Source organism: Canis lupus, chromosome 6 (assembly GCF_048164855.1).
Source record: "Canis lupus baileyi chromosome 6, mCanLup2.hap1, whole genome shotgun sequence".
NCBI lineage: Eukaryota > Metazoa > Chordata > Mammalia > Carnivora > Canidae > Canis > Canis lupus.
In genome coordinates, this window is record NC_132843.1 from 38,427,864 (window position 1) to 38,448,835 (window position 20,972).

The 20,972-nt window shown below is 48.8% G+C and overlaps 1 protein-coding gene and 2 long non-coding RNA genes across 15 annotated transcripts in view; 2 read left to right on the top strand and 1 right to left on the bottom strand.

The window, feature by feature from the left end:
* TPM3 (tropomyosin 3) overlaps positions 1-15,732 on the bottom strand; it is a 28,016-nt gene extending 12,284 nt beyond the window's left edge. For 3 of the 13 annotated variants that reach the window (XM_072829629.1, XM_072829634.1, XM_072829633.1), the window contains exons 1-6: positions 15,438-15,732; positions 14,216-14,341; positions 3,844-3,977; positions 2,278-2,395; positions 1,880-1,950; positions 564-639 (exon numbers count right to left, since the gene is read on the bottom strand). In XM_072829629.1, coding sequence (XP_072685730.1) covers positions 564-639; positions 1,880-1,950; positions 2,278-2,395; positions 3,844-3,977; positions 14,216-14,341; positions 15,438-15,554 — 642 coding nt within the window. In that variant the 5' untranslated portion in view covers positions 15,555-15,732. Of the gene's footprint in view, positions 1-563; positions 640-1,188; positions 1,265-1,879; positions 1,951-2,277; positions 2,396-3,843; positions 3,978-8,938; positions 9,025-9,648; positions 9,890-14,215; positions 14,342-15,437 lie in introns of those variants that run through there. The other 10 variants (XM_072829628.1, XM_072829632.1, XM_072829630.1 and 7 more) reach the window with 7 other exon arrangements.
* On the top strand, positions 6,086-9,993 carry LOC140635294 (uncharacterized). The gene is made up of 4 exons (XR_012032650.1): positions 6,086-6,223; positions 6,314-6,389; positions 7,474-7,818; positions 8,436-9,993. It is a non-coding gene; the product is annotated as an uncharacterized lncRNA (long non-coding RNA).
* On the top strand, positions 10,009-12,197 carry LOC140635291 (uncharacterized). The gene is made up of 2 exons (XR_012032648.1): positions 10,009-11,741; positions 11,844-12,197. It is a non-coding gene; the product is annotated as an uncharacterized lncRNA (long non-coding RNA).
* Positions 15,733-20,972: the final 5,240 nt, after the last annotated feature.

Genomic DNA, 20,972 nt, shown 5'->3' on the forward strand with positions numbered 1-20,972 from the left:
CCCCTGAGAAAAAGAGCAAGGCCCATTACTGGACAACAGATCCTTTAAATCCACAAATCGGTGTCCTTACGAGCCTTGATATCCTCAAATTAGAATCCTCCAGATCTTTATTTTTAAAATGGTCGAAGTTTTTATCTTAGATCAACTCGAGGAGGTATTTTTCCTTCCTCCTGTTTAATGAGTAGGTGTAGCAACACCCCAAGGCCACATGGCTGAAATTGTCCCATATCATGGTAAAGACAAGTCATCTGTCTTAATTCCTTAAGTCTCATATCTACTATTTGATGCCCCCATCGGTCTGCTAGAAAACCTTTTAGGACCCATAATTATTGGTATTTAGCACAGTGGTATCAGCCTGACACCATGACCCCAAGCACCTGAGACCATGAAGTGACTTTGGACTAAAGAAATCAAAGTGCAAAGGAATTAGCATTAAACCCAGAATCTGGATGACAAAGATATGTCTCACTAGATTACATAAGGAATGGGTTTCTCCAGTCTCTCACCAAGGGCAGAGCTGAGCCCAGGCCCCAAAGCCTGTCACTCTCACAACCAGCCCCTACCTTCTCCGCCTGAGCCTCAAGAGACTTGAGGTTGTTGGTGACATTCTTCAGCTCCTCCTCCAGCTCAGAACACTTACTGTGAATGTTTTAAATACCGCAGGAGAGGAAAGGGGAAGGAGGAGAGAATAAAAAAAAGGGAGAGAAAGACACACAGACGTGAATTGAACCTATATGTAGAGAGAGCTGAAAGGCATACTGGGGAAAAGAGAAGTTCCCAGGTCACCTGAGCAAGTGTCAACCCTCCTCCCTCTACCACTATCAGAAGCTGGGCTCTGCTGGGCTAGGACTCAGAATGTTTGGATACTAATAAAATACTTGAGAAAAATCACTAGCAGGAACAAGTCACCACTGCTAGCTGGGGCAGAGGTGGGAATAGACACCCAACCCAAAGAGCCCCCCAAATCACCCACGGGAAGGAGAGAGCCTGTGAAGAGGTGGTGAAGCAACTAGGAAAGAGATGAAAGATGCCAAGTAAGTGGGATAGAATGGAGCATTCCATGAAGAGATGAGAAAGCACTCAACAATCAACCAGTGGAGGGGAGGCAGCTGCAAAATAAAAACAGAAACGGAACAGAACGAAACCACACCACACACGTAACCTCTCTGTGGGTCTGACGGTTAGTACCTTTTCCTCAGCAGCACTCAGACACTTCAGGTTCTGGTCCATCAGCCTGATCTGCTCATCCATCTCTCGGCAACGGCTGTTAGTGACAGTCACAGGGGTCGCACAAGCCAGGTGGTAGGGAGGGAGAAAGGTCAAAAAGGACACAGCAAGGAAACAAGCAGCAAAACGAAAAAAAAAAATTTTTTTTTTCCAAAACATGGGAAGAAAATACCACCATGGTCATGATATGTCATGTCTGGGAGAGGGGAATACAAAGGAAGCACAAATACATACGCATCAGCACTGCCTTTGTTATACAAGGCCCAGAAGGTGCCAACAGAGGAGCACTCCCTGTCTGCCCTGGCCCTCAAGGTCCCCAGACTAGCAATGTAGTAAAAGAGATCTGCAGTCAACATAGGCGCCACGCCTCAAGGAGAAACAGACTCCGGGTGGGAGCACCCTGTAGGGTCTTCCAGTTTACCACTCACCAAGGATTAAGTAGTCTTTACCTGCCCCTAGTTTGCAAACCCTCCCTACAAGAAATAGAGGAAGTGTCGTTTGTCAGCTGTCACTAGTGGAGAGAGTTAGAAAAGCCCCCTCTCTAGGCCCTGTTTAACAAGGCTGAAGGAATGCTAGTTTAATCACATGAATGCGCAAGCCAAAGGGGAAGGGACAGAATGGTATGGAAAGATTTTGGGAGCAAGATACTCACGACTCTGCCAGCTCAGCTCGTTCCTCTGTACGTTCCAAGTCCCCCTCAATGATCACCAACTTCCTAGCCACCTACAGAAGACCCCATACAGCTCAGTGAAGCAAAGAGAAAGTTATTCCCCCCATTTCCCTCTACCATGATTCTTTTCAGAAACCCAATGACAGGGATCCCTGGGTGGCTCAGCCGTTGAGTGTCTGCCTTTGGTCCAGGGCGTGATCCTGGAGTCCCAGGATCGAGTCCCATGCCAGACTCCCTACATGGAGCCTGCTTCTCCCTCTGCCTGTGTCTCTGTTTCTCTCTCTATCTCTCACGAATAAATAAATAAAATCTAAAAAAAAAAAAAAAAAAAAAAAAAGATACCCAATGACAACAAAGAAGACAAACACAAGGCACTATACCTCTTCATACTTCCGGTCTGCCTCTTCTGCAATGTGCTTGGCCTCTTTGAGTTGGATTTCCTGGAGTTCCATCTTTTCTTCATCTTTTAAGGCTCGATTCTCAATAACCTTCATACCTCTGCCAAAGACAAGAAGAACAAATGTAACACTGTCACCCTGGGGAGTCTGTCACCAGCTCCACTCCAAGGGCCTCGGAAGGGCACCCATCCCTTTCTGCCTACCACCCAAAAAGAACTCCCACAGCAACCCCCACCTTACTTCATTTGTTTTAATATTTTTTCAAAACAATAAGCTTTTTTTTATTAAGAAAAAATATGCACTTAATATTTAACTATAAAGTTTAAGGGCACAAAATAAGCCTCCCCACTTCTAGCCCTGCTCAACAGGGAAAAACTCTTCATAACCCTTTTAGAAGCATTTTATATAGATAAAATGCCAATAAACTTTAGCCCCACTTCCCCACACTCCAAGAGAATCATACACTACCTTATTCTGCAACACATTTTCTTCACTTTCTAGAATTTGGACACTACTCTCTAACATAGTGCATACTGCCACATTTCTCGTTTTCACAGTGGCACAGTGTCGCATATTCTGATAGTGCATTTTCAATTCTGAAAGTCTTCCTCTGACCCCATGCATGTCGTCACACACCTTTGTTCTAGTTTAACTCACGGCAAGAAGCCAAAAGCCAATTGCTATTTTCACCAAAGAAAGTTTTGACTTGGTTCAAGGACTTTGATTCTCAACCCTGGACACACATTATCAGAGGAACTTTAAGAACACCCGGGCCTCTTTTAGAGCTGCCTTCAGCCCAGGGCCTTATCCTAGAGACCCAGGATTGAGTCCCATGTCAGGCTCCCTGCATGGAGCTGCCTCTCCCTCTGCCTGTCTCTCTCTCTCTCTCTCTCTCTCATGAATAAAGAAATAAAATCTTAAAAAAAAAAAAAAAAAAAAAAAAGAACACCCGGGCCTCTTGCAATGCACTCTCACTGAATTGGGGTGGAATTCCAGGCATTCCAGTATTTTTAACTTTCCAATGATTCCCTGCCCCTACAGACCTATGATTCTTAGGTGTAGTGGATGCTGACAAGCTTTTTACACACTGATTGCTGGGCTCCACCTTCAGAGTTCCGGACTCCTAGATCTGGGTGGGGTAAGGGCTGAGAATTTGAATGGAAATTCAAACTTGGAGGAAAACCTGGGAGCTTACTCTAAGAACTACTGCTTCAGAGGGACTAACCTCACAAATTAAGTCTGATGCACTCAGTGGAGGCCATCCTGGTAACCTTATTGAAGGTTACCTTATTGACTTATCATTAGATCAGTCTATAGGGTAACACCAATTATAAAAGGTCACACCAGGCCACTCCACCCAGGTAACCCTTACTCTGTCTTCAAGTAAAAAGAATATGCAAAACAGAAACAGAGATAGGTTACTATTCTACTATGTTAACTAAGTAGAATTTAAATAAAAACTTGGGGGAGGGGGAGCAGGACTGTAAAGAAATCCAGAGTGTCATGAGCTCCTAAAACCCACACTCCAACAGGTGCTCATCTACACACCTCTCACTCTCATCAGCAGCTTTCTCCGCTTCCTCCAGCTTTTGCAGGGCAGTGGCCAGGCGCTCCTGGGCGCGGTCCAGCTCCTCTTCAACCAGCTGGATCCTACGGTTCAAGGAGGCCACCTCAGCCTCAGCCTGTGTTTGAACGAAAGAGTGGAAAGGAGAAGCAGAGCTGACTAAGTTTGGAGCTGATTGCCAAGAAGCCAAGGTCCAACATGGCAACACCTGTTTTAGCGCAGAAACAGACACGGTGACATATACACCCATTTCCTCCCTTCCCATCAGCACCAGACTTCCATGTGCTCCGCAGGAAGTGAGTTTTAAAACTCAGTTCCTTTGCCCAGCCCAGTGCCAGTTAGTACTACCTCCTTTCTGGACTCAGGTCAAACCCTGAACACACTAGTGTCAGAAAAGGTGGCCAGTGAAGGTTTCTGCTGCCTGAGCTCTTGGCTTAGAGCAGTGTCCTAGTCTTTAGCAACTTTCATCTAAGTGTCTCATAAAATGAAAAAATAAGTAAGCAAAGTTTCCTAAAGAGGAAAATTTGGATTATCTATTAATATGCTGCTTAACCCAATCCTCCAATGACCTTATCCTAATATACCAAGAGGATCACTAGCTAAGAGAAGGTTTTTCAGAGTAACAGATTAGATCAGAAAGCAAAAGGATGGAACACTGGGATATTTATCCCTTAACCCTGTGACTTGCTCCCCACCTCCACCTTTTCAGAGGTGTCAAGAAGCTCTTCTAGCTAAAATGACCTGCCTTGATGACACACACAAAAAACACGGGAGCAGAAGAAAATGTTTCCTCCGTGTCCACCCCCACTCCTGCAAATTTCTGAACTGTGACTCCCTGCAACTGCTGCAGTCATCCCTGAGTCTCCCCCTCCTCACGGCTTGTGACAGTCCCTCATGGCCTCCAGCGTATTATAAGGCAGAGGCTAGACTGCAAGCCATCCCAAGCCTCCTTGGGATGTGTAGTGAGGAACAAGGAAAGGAGGCAGCCTGTGTGTGGATGAATTCTACCGGCAGAAAAGCCTCCCTCTTCAGACTATCTTTACCCTTCCTACACCTTTACTGGTGGCAAGTACACTGGCTGCACCACAATCATACAAGAATTTAATCTGCTCTGCATGCTACCCAGTTCAGATGCTTATCCAAGTGCTTGGTTAACATGATCTCTCTTCTACAGTCCAGATTGTACCTGAATTCTATTACCCTGATTTCCCTCCTGGCAGTCAGTGGGTGGAAACAGCTACAGAAATAATCCGGGCCACAGCCTCTATGGGAGGAATATAGCCCAAAAGACTCCTTCAGGTTATTTGGGGGTACCAGGGGGCTAGTGACTTAGGTGTCTGACTCAACTTCAGTTCAGATCATGATCTCAAGCCCCACCTAGGGCTCCTAAGGAGCTTGCTTGGGATTCTCTCTTCCTCTACCCTTCCCCCTCAAGCTCTCACTCTCACTCAAAAAGGGGGGGAAAATCAGGTTATTTGGCACAAAAATCACCAGATACAAACATGGGAGGTTCAAAGTACTGTGGGAGTTCGGACTATATAACCACCAACCCCTAGGAGAAAAATAACAAGGAATCCACATAAGCTGAAATTACTAAGAAACCATTTGTGTCTCTTACTATTTAAAATATCACAAAAAAATAAAAATAAAATAAAATATCACAAAGACAAGTATTCTCTGATCCTGTCTCTTCCAAGACAACAGATGTCCCATGTCCCCCAGGACAAGACACACTGCACCTCATAAGCTCAAAAAGGCCAACAAGTTAAACTATCAAGCAAGATCTTGTGTCAAGATCACAAGAACAAGTTAAACTATCAAGCAAGAACTATTTACCTCATCTCTCCCTTCAAATGCCCAGAACATTAAAAACATTTTAATTAAAAAGGAACTAGATTTGGAAGAAGCTCATAAAATCTCAGTCCCCATCCAGCTCACCAGTTGTTACCCAAATGGAGTAGAAGATAACAGGCTATGAGGGCGGGGTGTACAGTTTCCATGACAACAAGCTAGCTTGGGCAGTTTCTCCCACAAATCAGCATTTACAATAGAATTCTTAGCAAGGCTGAAAAGGGAGGAAAAAACACATCCTGCTGCCCTCACAAGGGCATGTGCACACTGAACAAACCTGTATCAAAGGCAGAACCTGTCATGGGTGTCCCAGCAAAAGCTTCAGGGATGGGGGTAGGGGGGTGGGGGTGGGGTGGGGGGATGTTTACTGTTTTCTTTTTTCTCCTCCCACAGAGGATCAGTTCTTTACAATGAACAGAAGTTTGCAGAATCAAGATCTATTACTACATCGAAGGGAACAAGGAAGACTCTTCCTTCAAGCCAGAACCTATGTATAATGCCTGTCCCTTCCAGGTCAACCAAGTCCTGCAAAAGACTGGGTGGGGCTTACTTGTGCAAACCAGACAGGAAACATTCAACTTTATGCTATTCTAATCACCCTAGGGTTAGCATGTCCAGATGTGGTTTTGAATCTTCAGCCTGCCCATCTCTGCCCCACCTGGAAGATTCTTTCCTTTAGGTAATAATAGGATTCTCCATTGTCCAGGAAGTGAAGATCAGGGAGGAGGAAGGACACAGCAGCAATTCGGGCCCATTAGCAGATGGCTGATCACAGCTTCAGTTAGGAAATGAGTTTGGCTTCAATGCTACCATCCCCCATAGAGAAGATTCCCCAAGCACACCACACACCTCAAGGCAAGGAACTGACAGAGTACAGTGCTTGGAGGCAGATCAGGGCCAAGGACAGAAGGGGATTAGCCTAAATCTGGCAATCTGCCACTCTGGGGTTTCTCTTTTTAGACAAAAGCCACAGATGAAATTCAAAGGAAACCAGTAATAGACAAAGTTAGGCCCCAGCTGGTTAGTAAAGGGCTGCTGGATTCACTGTGTTCAGAAATATATCTACCCAGGGAGATACTGTGTCCTCAGGGACTTTAAATTCACCAAGGGGGAGGCCAGCTGGAGGGAAGGAAGTAGAGCTATCTGCCCCAGAGTAAACAAAGGTGGAGTATAGCCAAGGCACTCAGAGCAAAGGGCTATTTGCCTCTCCTCTCCGAGTGTGTGCTCTAACATGAAGGAGAAAGGTAATCAGCAGTAAAGTAAACCTAAACCAAAGAAAGGTGATAAAAGTGGTTGTGCAGTCCACCAGACCCCACAAATAGTAAAGTCACACAGTACTCAGGCATGCTAACCCCTCCAGAGACTAGGAATTGGGAATAAAGCCAGACTCAAAACTGCTGTTTGAAAGCCCACACACTTCTTCAATAACATGCCTCAATTTTTTAGACCAGGAAAAAAAAAAAAAAAAAAAAAAGAGGTAAATACCAGGATAAGAGGAGAGATATATTGAAAAAGGGTGAACTGTACTTAAAAGTGGTAAAATGGTAAGTTTTGTTATGTGTATTGTTACTACTATCAAAAAACAGGTAAGGAAAAAGACTGCATTTGAATATGTTTATGCACCCTGTTTAGCAAGAACTGCAAAGGAAATGCAAAATCGAAAGGACAGGACTACAATGTAAAAGATCAATCTCTGGGCTGAAAGTAGATAAGAAAGATGGATCCCAGAGCAACTCCTGAGTCTCAGCTTTGGATTCTTCCAGGTGCCCAACAAACAGTGAATGTTCACACAAAGCAACCAGAAGAATAATCAAGTGACAATCCCACTAACAGCATGAGATACCATCAGGGAGTGCTGAGTTTCCAGCTCCAGAGGGAGGAGCCTGCAAAACCCACATTCCAGAATGCCCTAAGAGGATAACAGGTAGCCCAAGCACCCCCTCCCTCCCCAGGGGTGTCTCCTCAGGAGGAGTCCAAAGTTCTCCAGATCAGAAAGTCCATCCATGAAGCTCCCTCAAGTTGGGGAGTAAGAAGATACTGGTTTCATCAACATTTAACTATCACTCTACTTCCCCATCTGAGAACTTCCTCACTAAGACCTCAACTTGGTAAGCAAATTAGCAGGCTCTGAGAAAGGAACAGCTTAAGAAACATTTGAAGCTGTTCACTCTGCTGCCTATCATCTCAGGTCACCTAGGATGGGGGTAGGGAACCCAAATTTTCTTGCAAGGAGAACTACCCAATCCTAGGAGGAGACTGGGCGTCATCCACCCTAGAACTATTCCTCAGACACCCATAATACAGCTCAACACACGGCTACTTGTTTAAAAGCCATCCTGCCTTCCTCTTTAGGGGGACCTGGTCTCCATAACAAAGGAGATGAAAACGTGTCACAAGTCATAAAGAGTCATCTAGCCAGTCCATGTCACTTGAATAAATAATTAGAAATTAGCAGCATAATAGGGCAAAAGCCCCTGAGAATAAGGTGAGGGAGAAAGACAAACTCCCAGCATTCCCATGCCGTTATAAAAAATATTCTAACAATCTTTATGTACTAACAATAATTCTTTATACCCCAAAAATAATTATCAGCCACTCCCCAGAGAAGTAGTCAAAAAATAAAACTTTTTTTTTAAAACCAAGGAAAAGAACAAGAAATACCAATAAACCACAAAAGTTCTTCATTACCTCTTCAAATTTTAGCAACAGTTACTTTTCTCTCCAGCCTCCGGATCCTCCCAAACCAAAGCCTGAAGTCAGGAGGTCAGCTCCACCCACCAGACTGCACCCTAAACCCTGGAAAATCTGAGATTACGCTTCTAAACAGAAAGTTTCAAGAGTCACAACTCATTCCATCAACATTTTATGTTCCAACTTTCAGTTGAACAAATATTTACTGATCTTAAAACAAAACAAAAACAAAAAACAACAAAACAAGACATCGTGGCAGGTTATCGGAACAGCAAGAATCAAATCACATCGTCAGAGGCCCCCTGGATCTCATTATTCTGTCTGCATCAAGCACACTGGGGGTCGACCAGAAACCGGGAACAGACATTGGCACTCTCTCCAGTTCGCCGCCGCACAAGCGGGCTTGTCGGCTGTGTCTAGAAACGCTTTTCACGGGTTCGCTTGTACTGATCAAACTTGGGCAATACAGGCCTGAGGTCCGGCATCTCGCGGGGGGTGGGGGTCGGGGGGTGGCAGGCGGGTTCAGTCGGCTCGTACATTTGCAAGAACAGAGCGAGCGAAACACCGACTCCGCTCCGCTGCTTCCCGTCCACTGAGAGAGTGGGTTCAGCAGCTGCTCCCACGAGAGGAAGAAGAGCCCAGGCCCGAGGATGGGAGGTGCTGCTGTGGCCTGAACCTCCTCCAGGGAGGGCACCGCGCTTCCTCCCTGCCGACTGCTGCCTCATTTCCTGAGCAGGAGGAGGGAGCGGAAAAGCTAGCAGCAGACCAGGCCGGGGGCTTTCCGGCGGTTCCAACCCCCAACCCCCACTCTCGCACCGGAGGCTCGGCCCTGCCCCTCCCAGACCAGAGAAGCACCCACCTACTCTCACCCTTCGGGCCGGAAACCTCCAACGAGAGCCAATTCCGCACCCCTCCCCGCCCTCCACGGTGGAGTGGGGGAGGGCGAAGCCGCCGAGCCCCTCCCCCGGCCGCGCCTGGCTCCGAGGGCCCGAATGAATGAGCTGGGCGACGGGAGGAGCAATACAAGGTTCCGGACCCCGAAAGATCCCGTTCCCTCAGAGGCCCAGCCTGCTCACCCGAGAACCCAGTTCCCCCCTCGCCCACCCCGGGTCCCACTGTGGCTGCGCCCCACCCCTGCTCCGGGCCCGCCAGAGCCGAAGGACCGCGCTCCGAAGCCAAACCCGGGCCCCGTTCAGGGCCCCGCCGCTGCACGCCTGCTCCCCTCGCGCGCCTCGCCGTCTCTGTACCTGCTCCCGGGCCCGCCTTTCCCCTTCCACTTCCCGCTGCAGGCGCTCGGCCCTCTCCTCTGCGTCATCGGCTTGCTGCTGCAGAACCTGGATCTTACGCTTCACCGCCTCGATGGTGGTGATCCCGGCCATGGTGCCCACCCAGCCCCTGCTCGCGCTCGGCTTCTCGCCTCCTCCGCTCGGCGCTGCAGCCGCTTCTCACCCCCACTTCCGCCTGCTCCGCCCTGAAATACCGGAACTCGCCCACCCGCCCGGACCTGACGTCACCGCCGCGCCCTGCCGCGCGGCGCCGCTGAAGGACCGCCCGCGGCCCTAGCGGGGGGGCGGGGCCTTCCCTGGCCAGCAAAGGGGGGCGGGGCTGCTCGGGGAGTGGGGCGGGCCGCCATGGCAACCCTGAGGCGAGCCGCGGTCCTACCTCCCCTCGGTCGGGACGTGCAGCCGCCCGGCCGTCGGGCGCCCGACGTGCCTCTGCCTCCGCGCCCCGCACGCGGGCTCCGAAGGCAGGTGCCCGGCCCGCGGGGCCCGCAGCCTAATCTCCATCTCCAGCGTGGCCGGCAGGTCCTCTCCGCCGTCTGAGAATCAACGAGGGACGCGCGGACTGGGACGGAAGCCGGGTGGGCACTCTGCGTCTTCTGCTTGGCATCAGCGATGCGCTCTTTCCCTCTTATTACGGAGCAAGACTACCCGGCACACCAGCGGCTTACCAACCTGCTCGCCCTTCCAAATCCTAAGTAACTGGGGCTTCGCTAACTAATCATCACTTACGTTTCTCTTCTCAATTGGGAAAGGTGTCTTTCTGCCCCTACTTTATCAAGAAGGAATCCTCTATTATCGATCACTGTTACCAGAGCCTTCGTGCAACAGCCACATGAGTGCCTGGAACACTGTCCTGTGCAACCCAGTGTCTGCTCTGGATTAACTTCCCCCAATTTCACTGCCACTTCTGCTTTCAGGGGCCTGAGGGAGCTGTTTATGCTACAAACTGCCTCTGTAGGCACTGCCGTGCAGGATTTTTGAAAGCACAATAGTAAAGAGACTTGAAAGTTGTACTATCTTCTCTCTTGTTTGTTTGCACCCCTCCTGCCTTTCTAGTAAACCATCATAACAAATGTCTCCTTGGTGCAATTCTCTTTCCTCCTCAGAATTATGTTGTGGAGCAGGACTTTGAAGAATCCTGACTCCTGAAACGGCTGGTAGGTAAGACAAGCGCTGCCCTCAAAGCCTGATTTTGAGGACACTCCCTCCAGAGGCTCTGTCTTCCTATCTCCTTTTAGAAACAATGAGCCTATTTAGAGGAAACAATTCAAACAGTAAATAATTTGCTTGGTAGAGTAACACTGGTTTCTGCCCACAGAAATTGGAAAGGAAGAACAAGGTTTTGAACCTCAGTAAACTCTACCCTGATGGCCTAAGAATTTTTCTCTCTTTGAAGAAATCTAATCAGAGGGACGGACTATGGAAGCAGAAATGAGACGTTGTCATCTAGGTGCTAATCAGCAGGGGGCACTGTTTACCTCCCTTTGTCCTAGAGAAGCCACAGGAGACTTGATCTTAGACAAACCCAAGGCGGCTGAGAGCACCACAGTATTTCTGAGACTGGTAGATGTGAACAGATAATCTTCTCTTGATCCAGGGAAACAGGTGACACCCTTTAAAGGCATGATGGATGGGCAGCACGGGGCCCAGTGCTATTGTTTTCCTGGTGACCAACAATACAACAATATATCAGCAGGTGTATATGTCCATCCCCAATTCTTGTCTCCCATCCCTTCCACATCTGGTATGACTCTATGTCCTGACCATCACACTCCTCTTTCCCCTTGTTTTACCCTAATGAGCATATGACTTCACCTAGGACTGAGAGGACCTTGGACATGGTTGTACAACATTGTGAATGGCAGAAGCCACTGAACTATACACTTAAAAATGGTTAAAATGGCAAATGTTACGGATATTTTGTTACAATTTTTTTAAAAGAGGACCTCAGACAAATTCCAGGAGGAAAAACAAGTTTGGACTGACCTTGCCATACCCTTCCCTTTCTTTGTTCAAGCAATCCAGCAAAGTCTGTGCTTTTCAGAAAAGCTTCTCAGGTAACCAGAACTCCCTGTGTAAACATACACTTACTGATTCCCTCTTCTCTCTGCCCCTTATACCTACATCAAAGTTACATGCTCTGTCTGTTAATCTCAAAGGTGGAAGCTGAGCTGTGAACTTCCTTGGACCGTGGTATTGGACAGAGTGCCCTTCACCCTCAAAAGGCATATATCATGTTGCTGATGACTCTGACCCTTGCTCTCTACTTTAAACTTTGTTGCCTTCTCCTTACTCAGCACTTTCCAATTCCTATAAACACTTCACTTTCCTTCTTTGATCCTTTGAGCCAGAAATCCCCCAACTTTTTCTGTAAAAGGCCAGACAGTACCTTTTCCTGGCTTTGTAGGGAAGCCACAGGGTGTGGTAACTACTCTGGTGTAGGGAGAAAGCCAATAAATAATATGTAAGTGAATGGGCATGGGTGTTGTTCCAATAAAACAGTACAAAACTAGGCTATGGCAGGGTTTACCTCACAAGTGGAAGTTTACTAACCCCAGCTTTGGGGAAAGAAACCTTTCTTCCTGCTTCCATCTTAACCCTGCCTAAAGGATTCTTGCCTCCTGCTTACAGCTTTCCTCTCCCATTTCTTGTTCTCCAGCACACCTCTAAGGGCACTTACTGACTTGGAAGGAAAGCTAACAGGGAGAGAAGCTAAATGAGATTTTCTACCCACATGTTACATATTGAAATGGGTTTTGGTGGGTTCCTATATAAACAAAAATTTCTTTCAAGTGAATATACGGAGTCTATCCTGTCTAGATGGAGAATGACAGTGTGTTTTAAGTATGAGTCCAACAGCTTCCTTAGGACAGATAGAATTCATCCTTCCCTGGGAAGGAATTTCCTTTATCTTCTGAGTAAAACTGAGGTATTGTCTAGACCCTCTATGTTACTCTCTTTCTCCCAAGATCTAGGTTAGACTTTGTTGTTTTCATTGCTCCTGAACACACTTCCTCTAGCTCACATACTAGCTGTTTCAGCCTCCAGACTCTCCCGGAAAGTTGTCACCCAACATCTCACAAAACTGTCATTAGCCTGACACTCTGCTAGTTTGGGAAAACTCCTGTCCCTGTATCCGTCTATTGGAGCCAGAGAGATCTATCCATCTATACCTGGAACCTTGGCCAGGCAGTTCCAGCAGGCCATTGAGCATTTGCCCAAAGCTCTGGAGGTAACCTGAGTTCATTGCAGTTTTCCAACAAGGGAGCATTAATGGTTTGCAGAGGCCTAAACTTTTGGAAATTATGAATATGTATAAAGTATATGATCTGCTTTATTTCTGATCTGTAGTATGATACGTACAACCATCACTGTGTTCCCTGGCCACTGAAAGTGCCAAAAAACCAAAGAAGATGAGAGACCTAAGAGCAAAGAGACCAAATGTAAGCATCTGGAAACATTTGTGAATGGCTCACTTTGTCTCTCCACCTATCGTCCAAAACAAAATGTGATTTAAAAAAAAAAAAAAAGTTCTCCTTAGGGGCACTCAGCTGGCTCTGTTGGTGGACCATGTGACTCTTGATCTCAGGGTCATGAATTCGAGCCCCACATTGGATGTGGAGCCTACTTTTTTTTTAAAAATTAATTAAGAAAAAATACTTGCTCTTATTTTCCTATTAACTTAGTGCTAAGAAGTGACTTCATTTCCATGAATACCACGGCATTCTTTTGTTGCTGGTATGTCACTTTTCTTCCAAACATCTTTCCTTTGTAGCCTCTCATTTATCATTGTGCTAAGCTTCAAGTTGAACACAAAGGGAAATAGGTGGTGACAGGACAAATATGAATGGAAAAAAGAATTTATTTCATGTTCAAATTGAAAAATTCAACCCTAGAGAGGCTGAGTAATTAAATCAATGCCACAGAGTAAGGGCTGGTGGTGACAGTTTTACCCTTCTTGTTTCTGTTCTTGTTTCTGATCTATCAAAGATCCTGTCTGCTGCCCTATGAGCAATGCCTGCTATGGCCTCTCCGTGGCATAAGGGCAGATGCCCACATCGGCCCTGATAAATAAACCCATATAGGGCCAGGGTCAATGTGACCTCTTTTGTCCCATTGTGAAATCTGAGCTGGCTCTGCTGGGCAGTTGAGAGATGAGCGTTTCCCTATTAATACACATACCTACGTGCCAAGTCTTGGACACAAAAGCTAAGAATGTGGCATGGGGGAGGAGATGGAACAAGTGGTAGCAATCTGAACCTGGAGTCCCCTCCCTTTGTCCAGATCCTGAGAAACCTAGTTAAATTCCTGGGTTGAGGGCAAGACAAACATGAGATTTCTCCACATGCCTGAGAACAAATGTGTGTACAAGAGTGTGTCCATGTGTGACTATGGATAAGAATGTATGTATCTATGTCTCCGCTCTGTGACTCCACACGTATGTATGTGTCCAAGTGTGTTTGGCTTTAGTGATGTTAACATGGTGCTGTGCATGTGTGGGTTAACCCCTTTCCATCTCTTTAGTACTCACGTCAGCAGCCTTCTTCTCTGCCAGCTCCAGCTTCTCCTGCGCATCTTTCAGGGCCTCAGAGTACTTGTCAAGCTCGTCCTCTGTCCCTTTCAGCTTCTTCTGCATGGCAGCCAGCTCATCTTCCAGCTACAGGAGCCCCAAGAGTCACACACAAGACATACACACAATAGTACAGGCTCAGATCCTGGGCTCCGAAGCCCTGATGGACCTCTGTACCCAGCCTATGCTAACATGGGTTAGCATTCCTAAAGAGATGTACTTTCCCTCTGTCCACTTCCAGCCAGCTGCCCTAGGAGTCAGGCCTTGCTGTGTGACCCTGGGATCTCCAACCCCAACATAACCAAGCCATGATGGATTTTCATCTTAAGACTCTGGGATGGGAAATATCTTAGGGAATAGATGCCTGTGGCTCAGTTGGTAGAGCATATGACTTTTTTTTTTAAGATTTTATTTATTTATTGGGGATCCCTGGGTGGCGCAGCGGTTTAGCGCCTGCCTTTGGCCCAGGGCGCGATCCTGGAGACCCGGGATCGAATCCCACGTCGGGCTCCCGGTGCATGGAGCCTGCTTCTCCCTCTGCCTGTGTCTCTACCTCTCTCTCTCTGTGTGACATAAATAAATAAATAAAAAGAAGCTGCTTCTTTAAAAAAAAAAAAAAAAAGATTTTATTTATTTATTCATGAGAGACACACACAGAGAGAGAGGCAGAGACACAGGCAGAGGGAGAAGCAGGCTCCACGCAGGAGTCCAATGCGGGACTCCATCCCGGGACCGTGGGATCACACCCCGAGCCAAAGGCAGACACTCAACTGCTGAGCTACCCAGGCATCCCTGAGCATGTGACTCTCGATGTCAAGGTTGTAAGTTCAAGCCCCATGTTGGACATAGAGATTACTCTTTTTTAATAGAATCTTAAAAAAAAATTAAGGGAAAAGAGATGCTACATGCCAAGCTCCCACCTTTTCCTCTAGAAATCAGGTCCTCCCAAAACATAATCTGCTCCCATTTAGATCCAGCAGACACACCATGGCTCAGAGGAGGCCACAGGTTTCTCTAAAGTCACATAGGCAGCCTGAGACAAATATCCTAGATGTCCTCTGCCTATCCAGCGAGACCTGGGGACGAAGAGGGTCGCTCCCACTCATTGCCTTTCCTGTGAGGACTGTCTCCTGTCTCATTGGTTTGCTTACCAGCAGCTGAGGGAACCGATGCCAGAACCCACCTGTTTACTTCTCTCTTCTGCCTGCTTCTGCTCAGCTTCAGCTTGCTCTGCCCGGTCCAGAGCATTCTCTTTGTCCAACTTCAGCATCTGCATCTTTTTCTTGATGGCCTCCATCATGAGCAGTGGCTGTTGGTGAGCTCACCTGTAACCCTGAAGAACCAGAGATGAGGGCAAGAAAGGAGGGGCTGTTGCCTGAATGACGGAGTTCTCCTAGACTCAAGCCTTTATCTCTGTTCATGGCTCCACCTCTCCTTCCTAATATGGTATTTCCAGCTCCTTCCATCCCATTATTGTTCTCCCTGGGGAAGCAGGGGTGAGACACTTTGATGGACTGACATCACCAGCAAAGAAAAATTAGGGAACAGCTGAGGCTGATTTTAGACAATGGAAAGTGGGGGCAGGGAGAGGTTCTCCCTGACCCTGAAACTTTCCACTCTCCATACAGCTCTGTGGGTGTTTTAAAAGAACAAGGCACAGGGAGAAGGAGAACACTGACGGGGGGGGGGGGGCACCTGGGTGGCTCAATGGTTGAGTGTCTGCCTTCTGCTCAGGTCGTGACCCTGGGGTCCTGGGATCAAGTCCCACATCGGGTCCCTGTGGGGAGCCTGCTTCTCCCTCTGCCTGTGTCTCTACCCCTCTCTGTGTGTCTCTCATGAATAAATAAAATCTTAAAAAGAGAGGGAGAGAGAGAGAGAGAGGGAGAGAGAGAGAGAGAGAGAGAGAGAGAGAGAAGCATACTTTGGCAATTCCAGATGGGTGGTTCTCGTCCAGAGGGTCCCAGTTACCCTTCTGTTTCCCCATTACCCTTACCCTGCTATAATGGATGCTGGTCAGACTCCACTGGTTGACTTTTACCTTTTGATTCCCAGTATTCAGGAACCTTGAGTAATAGTGAAGAGGGAGGTCACTCCTGATCCTTGACAAGTCCCCCAGATCCCCAGATCAAATTACCGTGCTATTTCAAGAGTCTCTAATTGGCAGGGAGACATCATTCCTCCCCCTTAAGAGCCACAGGGATGGAGTGAGCAGTGAAGGTTGGTATCTGGAAGGCCCTCCCAGAGCTTAAAGTGCGGTGGGGGAAAGAAGCAGGGGAGGGTCAGAGTCTTCTGGGTAGGGTCATGCCCTCTGTTTGCCAACAGGGATCTTTAAGTAGAACTTTCATACCCACACTGACCAAGCTCTGCGCTGCTCTCCACTCTCCTAGCTCTCTGTTCCCTCCTTACCCCCACCTGACCTTCCTACTAACACACACTCATCACAATCACATCACCCTCATGATCTCTGTTCTCCCTGGCTTCTTTCCAGGCCATGTCATTCTTCCACTTGGAGCCTCTTACTGACAGGTGGCAATTGATCCCAGTATACCAGCACCATACAATCTGAGAATATGCCCGGGGAGAGAAGGGCACTATTCAAGATGACCAAAGCTATCAGAAAAGAACATGAAGGGTTCCAAGTAGTCATATGTCAAGGATTGATGGCTATTGTTAATATTAAGCCCCAGCAGTGGGGTAACTGAGACACCCACCAGGGCACAGGGTAAAACTGGAGTCCACTATTAGGAGCTTCCAGTCACTAGAGGTAGATCGGCAGCTAGACCATCAATTGACTCTTCAAGGAAAGCAGAAAAACCACAGCCCCTCACTGCAAGATGAGTGAACAAGGAGGCCCCAGGGATAGGAAGCAATAGTCCATAAGGGTCAGGGCAGTGTTGAATAAGGAGGAAAAACGTACAAGGACAGAAGATGAGAGATCCATCCCTTCTAGTACAAGGGAAAAATACAGAGAGATTCAATACTCAAACTCCAGCCCTCGCACTCCCACACTAGCTCTCCAGCTTAATATTGATACCCACATACATTGCCGCCACTAGCTTTCCAAAGGAGTCCTGGAAATAAACGGTTCAGTCAGAGCCCCAGAGCCCCAGAGGTTGATGCCAAATTGCCCACTGCTGTAAGAATATGTTCGATATTTAGTTGATTCCTAATTAAACAACCCAATATCAAACATATCACACAGAAGCAGGCAGGAAAGCTTTAGTGGTCATTTGCCTCCCTCCCCTCCAGCCACCAAGCATGGCTAGATGGCAAGCCATATCCTTAGGGAAGGACACTGAACCCTGCTCTTCACCTCCCAAGATAGCTGGCTTTTATTCATCTGCCCTTCGTGCCATCCCTATATCAACTCCTCTCCTACCAGTGCCTGGCCTTTGCTGGATCACGTTAGCCTAAACCAGGAAGCGTACCTGGCAGAGCTCCACATCCGAGCTCCTATCCTTAACAAGGGCTCCCACACAGAGCCTCTCCCCCTCATGTCATGACCACAGTGCTGAGAGCCAGCCTGGCCACCTGCTCCCCTCATCCTCCTTCCCACTGCCTTGAGGCTTTCCGGGGGTTGGGGGCAGGGGGCTTGCACATCCTGATTTACCTTTCCAACAGAACACTTAATCTTCCAGATCACCCCCAGCAAACGCTGAGAGCCTTCCAGCTGACCCCCTCCTAGAATCCTCCCACCTCAAATATGACAGAAAAGTAGCCAGAGAAACTTCCAGAATGCCTGGCTGCTTCCTCCCATCATCTTGTCCCTTCTCACCTTCTCCCCATGTCTTGCAGGCACCTTTAAGGTCACCCTTGGGTGTCCAGAAGAGAAGAGTGGCCTGTCTCATTGGCAGGCTCCAGCCTAGGCTCCAGAGGTTTATGGTCTCCCCTGCCGGGTAGAATGGAATCAGGGGAAGAACCCCTCTGCCAGAAAGAAGCCTGCAGTTCTTAGGGCTCTTGTCTTCTGGAACATTTTACACCAAGAATTCCTGGCCTGGCTTCTCTAAGAGTCTTCCCTCATGGGATCCAGCCTGGTTCCTTTCTGGGGGATTTTTCTTCTGAAGAGGATCAGATCTGTTGAATGTCATGCGGCAGGCAGATGCTTCTCTCTACTGTGGCAGAAAGGAGCCCAAGTTATAGCCGCACAGGGCAGGCAGGGGGCTCGGGTGGAAGTGCAGGGGTGGGAGGAGGGGGCTCTGTTTCAGCCCCAGGCTTGTTCCATGTGTCCTTGTTCCCATTAGTCTGGATTCCCGCCCCCCCTCACCCCAACACATCCCCCAACGGCACAGTGCCCTTGATGTAGATCAATAGCTTGTCCGAAGGCCTAGTCAATTCCCATTCTGTGGCCCCTGCCTTCCAGGGAAGACAGACACAAGGGCATCCAAGCCCAAGGTAGCCCTGTGCTCTTGTCCCCACTCCTTTGTGGCTCCTGCTGGGCCTGCATCAGTTCTGCTTTTGTGGCCACCTTTCTTACCCCAAAGCCCACATTTAGTTCCTTTCTCTGGGAACCTGGACTATCCCGAGGGAGCTAGAGGCTGGGAAAGGACCAGCAGGAGTTGAAGGGACTTGGTGTTTGGGGCACCAGGGGACGGAGGTAGTGAGTGTTGGTGTAGAGGAGACTGAGTCCAGGCATCCCTAGGCAGGAACAGCATACCTAGGATGAAGGAACGCACAGGGCAGAGAGGCAGGCCTCACGTGAAAGCTTTCTCGCTCTCCTGCAAGTGCCTTCTGTGTAGCCCCTCTGAGCCAGAGATGGGTCAGGAACTAGCCATAGAAGAAGAAGGGGGTGGCTGGGTGTGATGGGGTGAAATAGTTGATGTGATGAGAGCAGACAGAGCAGACAGAGGGGACTGGGGGAGACGGGCTCCCGAGGGGCCAGCCTGCCAATACCCGAGCCAGCCTAGCACTGACAAGCCCTGGGGACAGAGGCCAAGGTCAGGGAGGCAGAGGGGGCAGGGTGTTCTGTGGATGCCCTGAACTGCGGAAAGGGGAACTAAGGAGATGCCAAGGAGTGTGGTGGGGGGATGGGGAGCAGCCAGGTAGCAGAGAGGAAATAAAGAGGGGAAGAAGTATCCCAGGGCAGGAAGTCATCACGATGGCTGACCATTCATTGGACATCAGATGCCACCTCTCTACAGAGTGCTTTATTTAATCCCCAGTGAGGGGGGTGTCACCTCCATTTTATAAACAAGGAACCATGACGCAGAGAGTTAAGGCAGCACGCCCCAAGCCACACAGGGAGTAAGTGACGGAGGCCAGATCCGGACCCAGATCTGCTGTGTTCCATGAGACCAAGGCCAGGCTCTCCTGGGGGCATGGAAGCTGCAGAGCCGGCTGGGGGTGGATGCCGGGCGCAGATAAAGCCGGGGGGGCGGGGGGCACAGGCTAGGACGTGAACAGAGGGGTTCGGGCGAGCGGGAGCCCCGGCCTCCAGCTGCAGGTCAGATCCCGGCTGAGTGTGCCCACTTCTGTCCCTGGCAACGCGGTTACCTCACCTCCCCTATTTATCTTAGAGAGTGATGGGAAGGTGGAGGGGCAGAGGGAGAGAATCCCAAGCCGACTCCCTGCTGAGGACGCAGGGCTTGATCCAAGGACCCTGACATCATGACCTGGACACCCCAGGCGCCCCTCACTTTCCTTCCTTGTCCATGCCCACCTTCCCAACAACCCCACGGCCCCAGGTCTTGTTGGGTACAGGAACTTGGGAGTCATTGACTAAAGACACTTGGGAAACAGGGTGATGGAGGCTGGAGGATGAGCAGATGCACAGGGCAGAGAGGCAGGCATGGGATGGAGTGACACCTCAGCACCACCAGGGGTGGCCAGGGTCACAGGGAAATCAGAGAGGGAAGGGGAGGATTCCCACCATTTGTCCAGCACTAGGCTTGCTCTCTGCATACATTATCTCATTTAATTCTCATAATGATCCTGTGAGATGGAAATTATTTCCTCCACTTTCAGAAAAGGAAAGTGAGGCTCAGAGAATTACCTTACACAAGGTGAGGACAGTTCAGGGATGAAGCTGGACTCTGAACCCACATGATTCCAAAGCCCGTACCCTTCTCTATACCTGCTGCTTCTGTGCCCAGCGGTGGGGTGTGGAGGGAGAAAAGGAGCGGGCTCTGACAAGAACTGCACCCTGGAAGGTGGAGCCAGATGAGGGGCAGGGGCAGGGAGGGGAGGGGAGATGGGAGTTGTGCAGCACATGCACATAGCCCCCTGGAGTGCAGGGGGGTGCCAGGTTAGTATGCAGAGGATGAGTCGCCAATGAGGACACAGACAGCAGGTGAAGGAACAGGGACAGAGGCCTGGTGGTGTCCCTGTACTTTGTTAAAGCTGCACAATGCGGATCCCTCAGGCTTGCCTTGTGGTTTGATGTGAAGTGGATCTCCATGGTCTACAAACATATGTGATCCATCAGTACTTAGAATTCTTCAGAATTTGAATGTCCTTAGATGTAACATGCTCTTGGCAGTTCACCATAAATGTCACTGCTCCCCACTTCCCTCCGCCTGCTAGTTTCCCTGCCTCACTGCCCAGGGCACTTCAGTTTGGAGCCCTGTCAATTGGCAAGGGTGGGAAAGGCAGGAATTTGAATTAAAAGAGAGATACCTGTCCTGGGTCTCATGACTCCAGACTTCCCGACACCCAAGCACAGGGGCCCTGTGGGTAAACAGCCACACTTAGAGATATTTGCCCAAGAAGACAGAAAGACCAG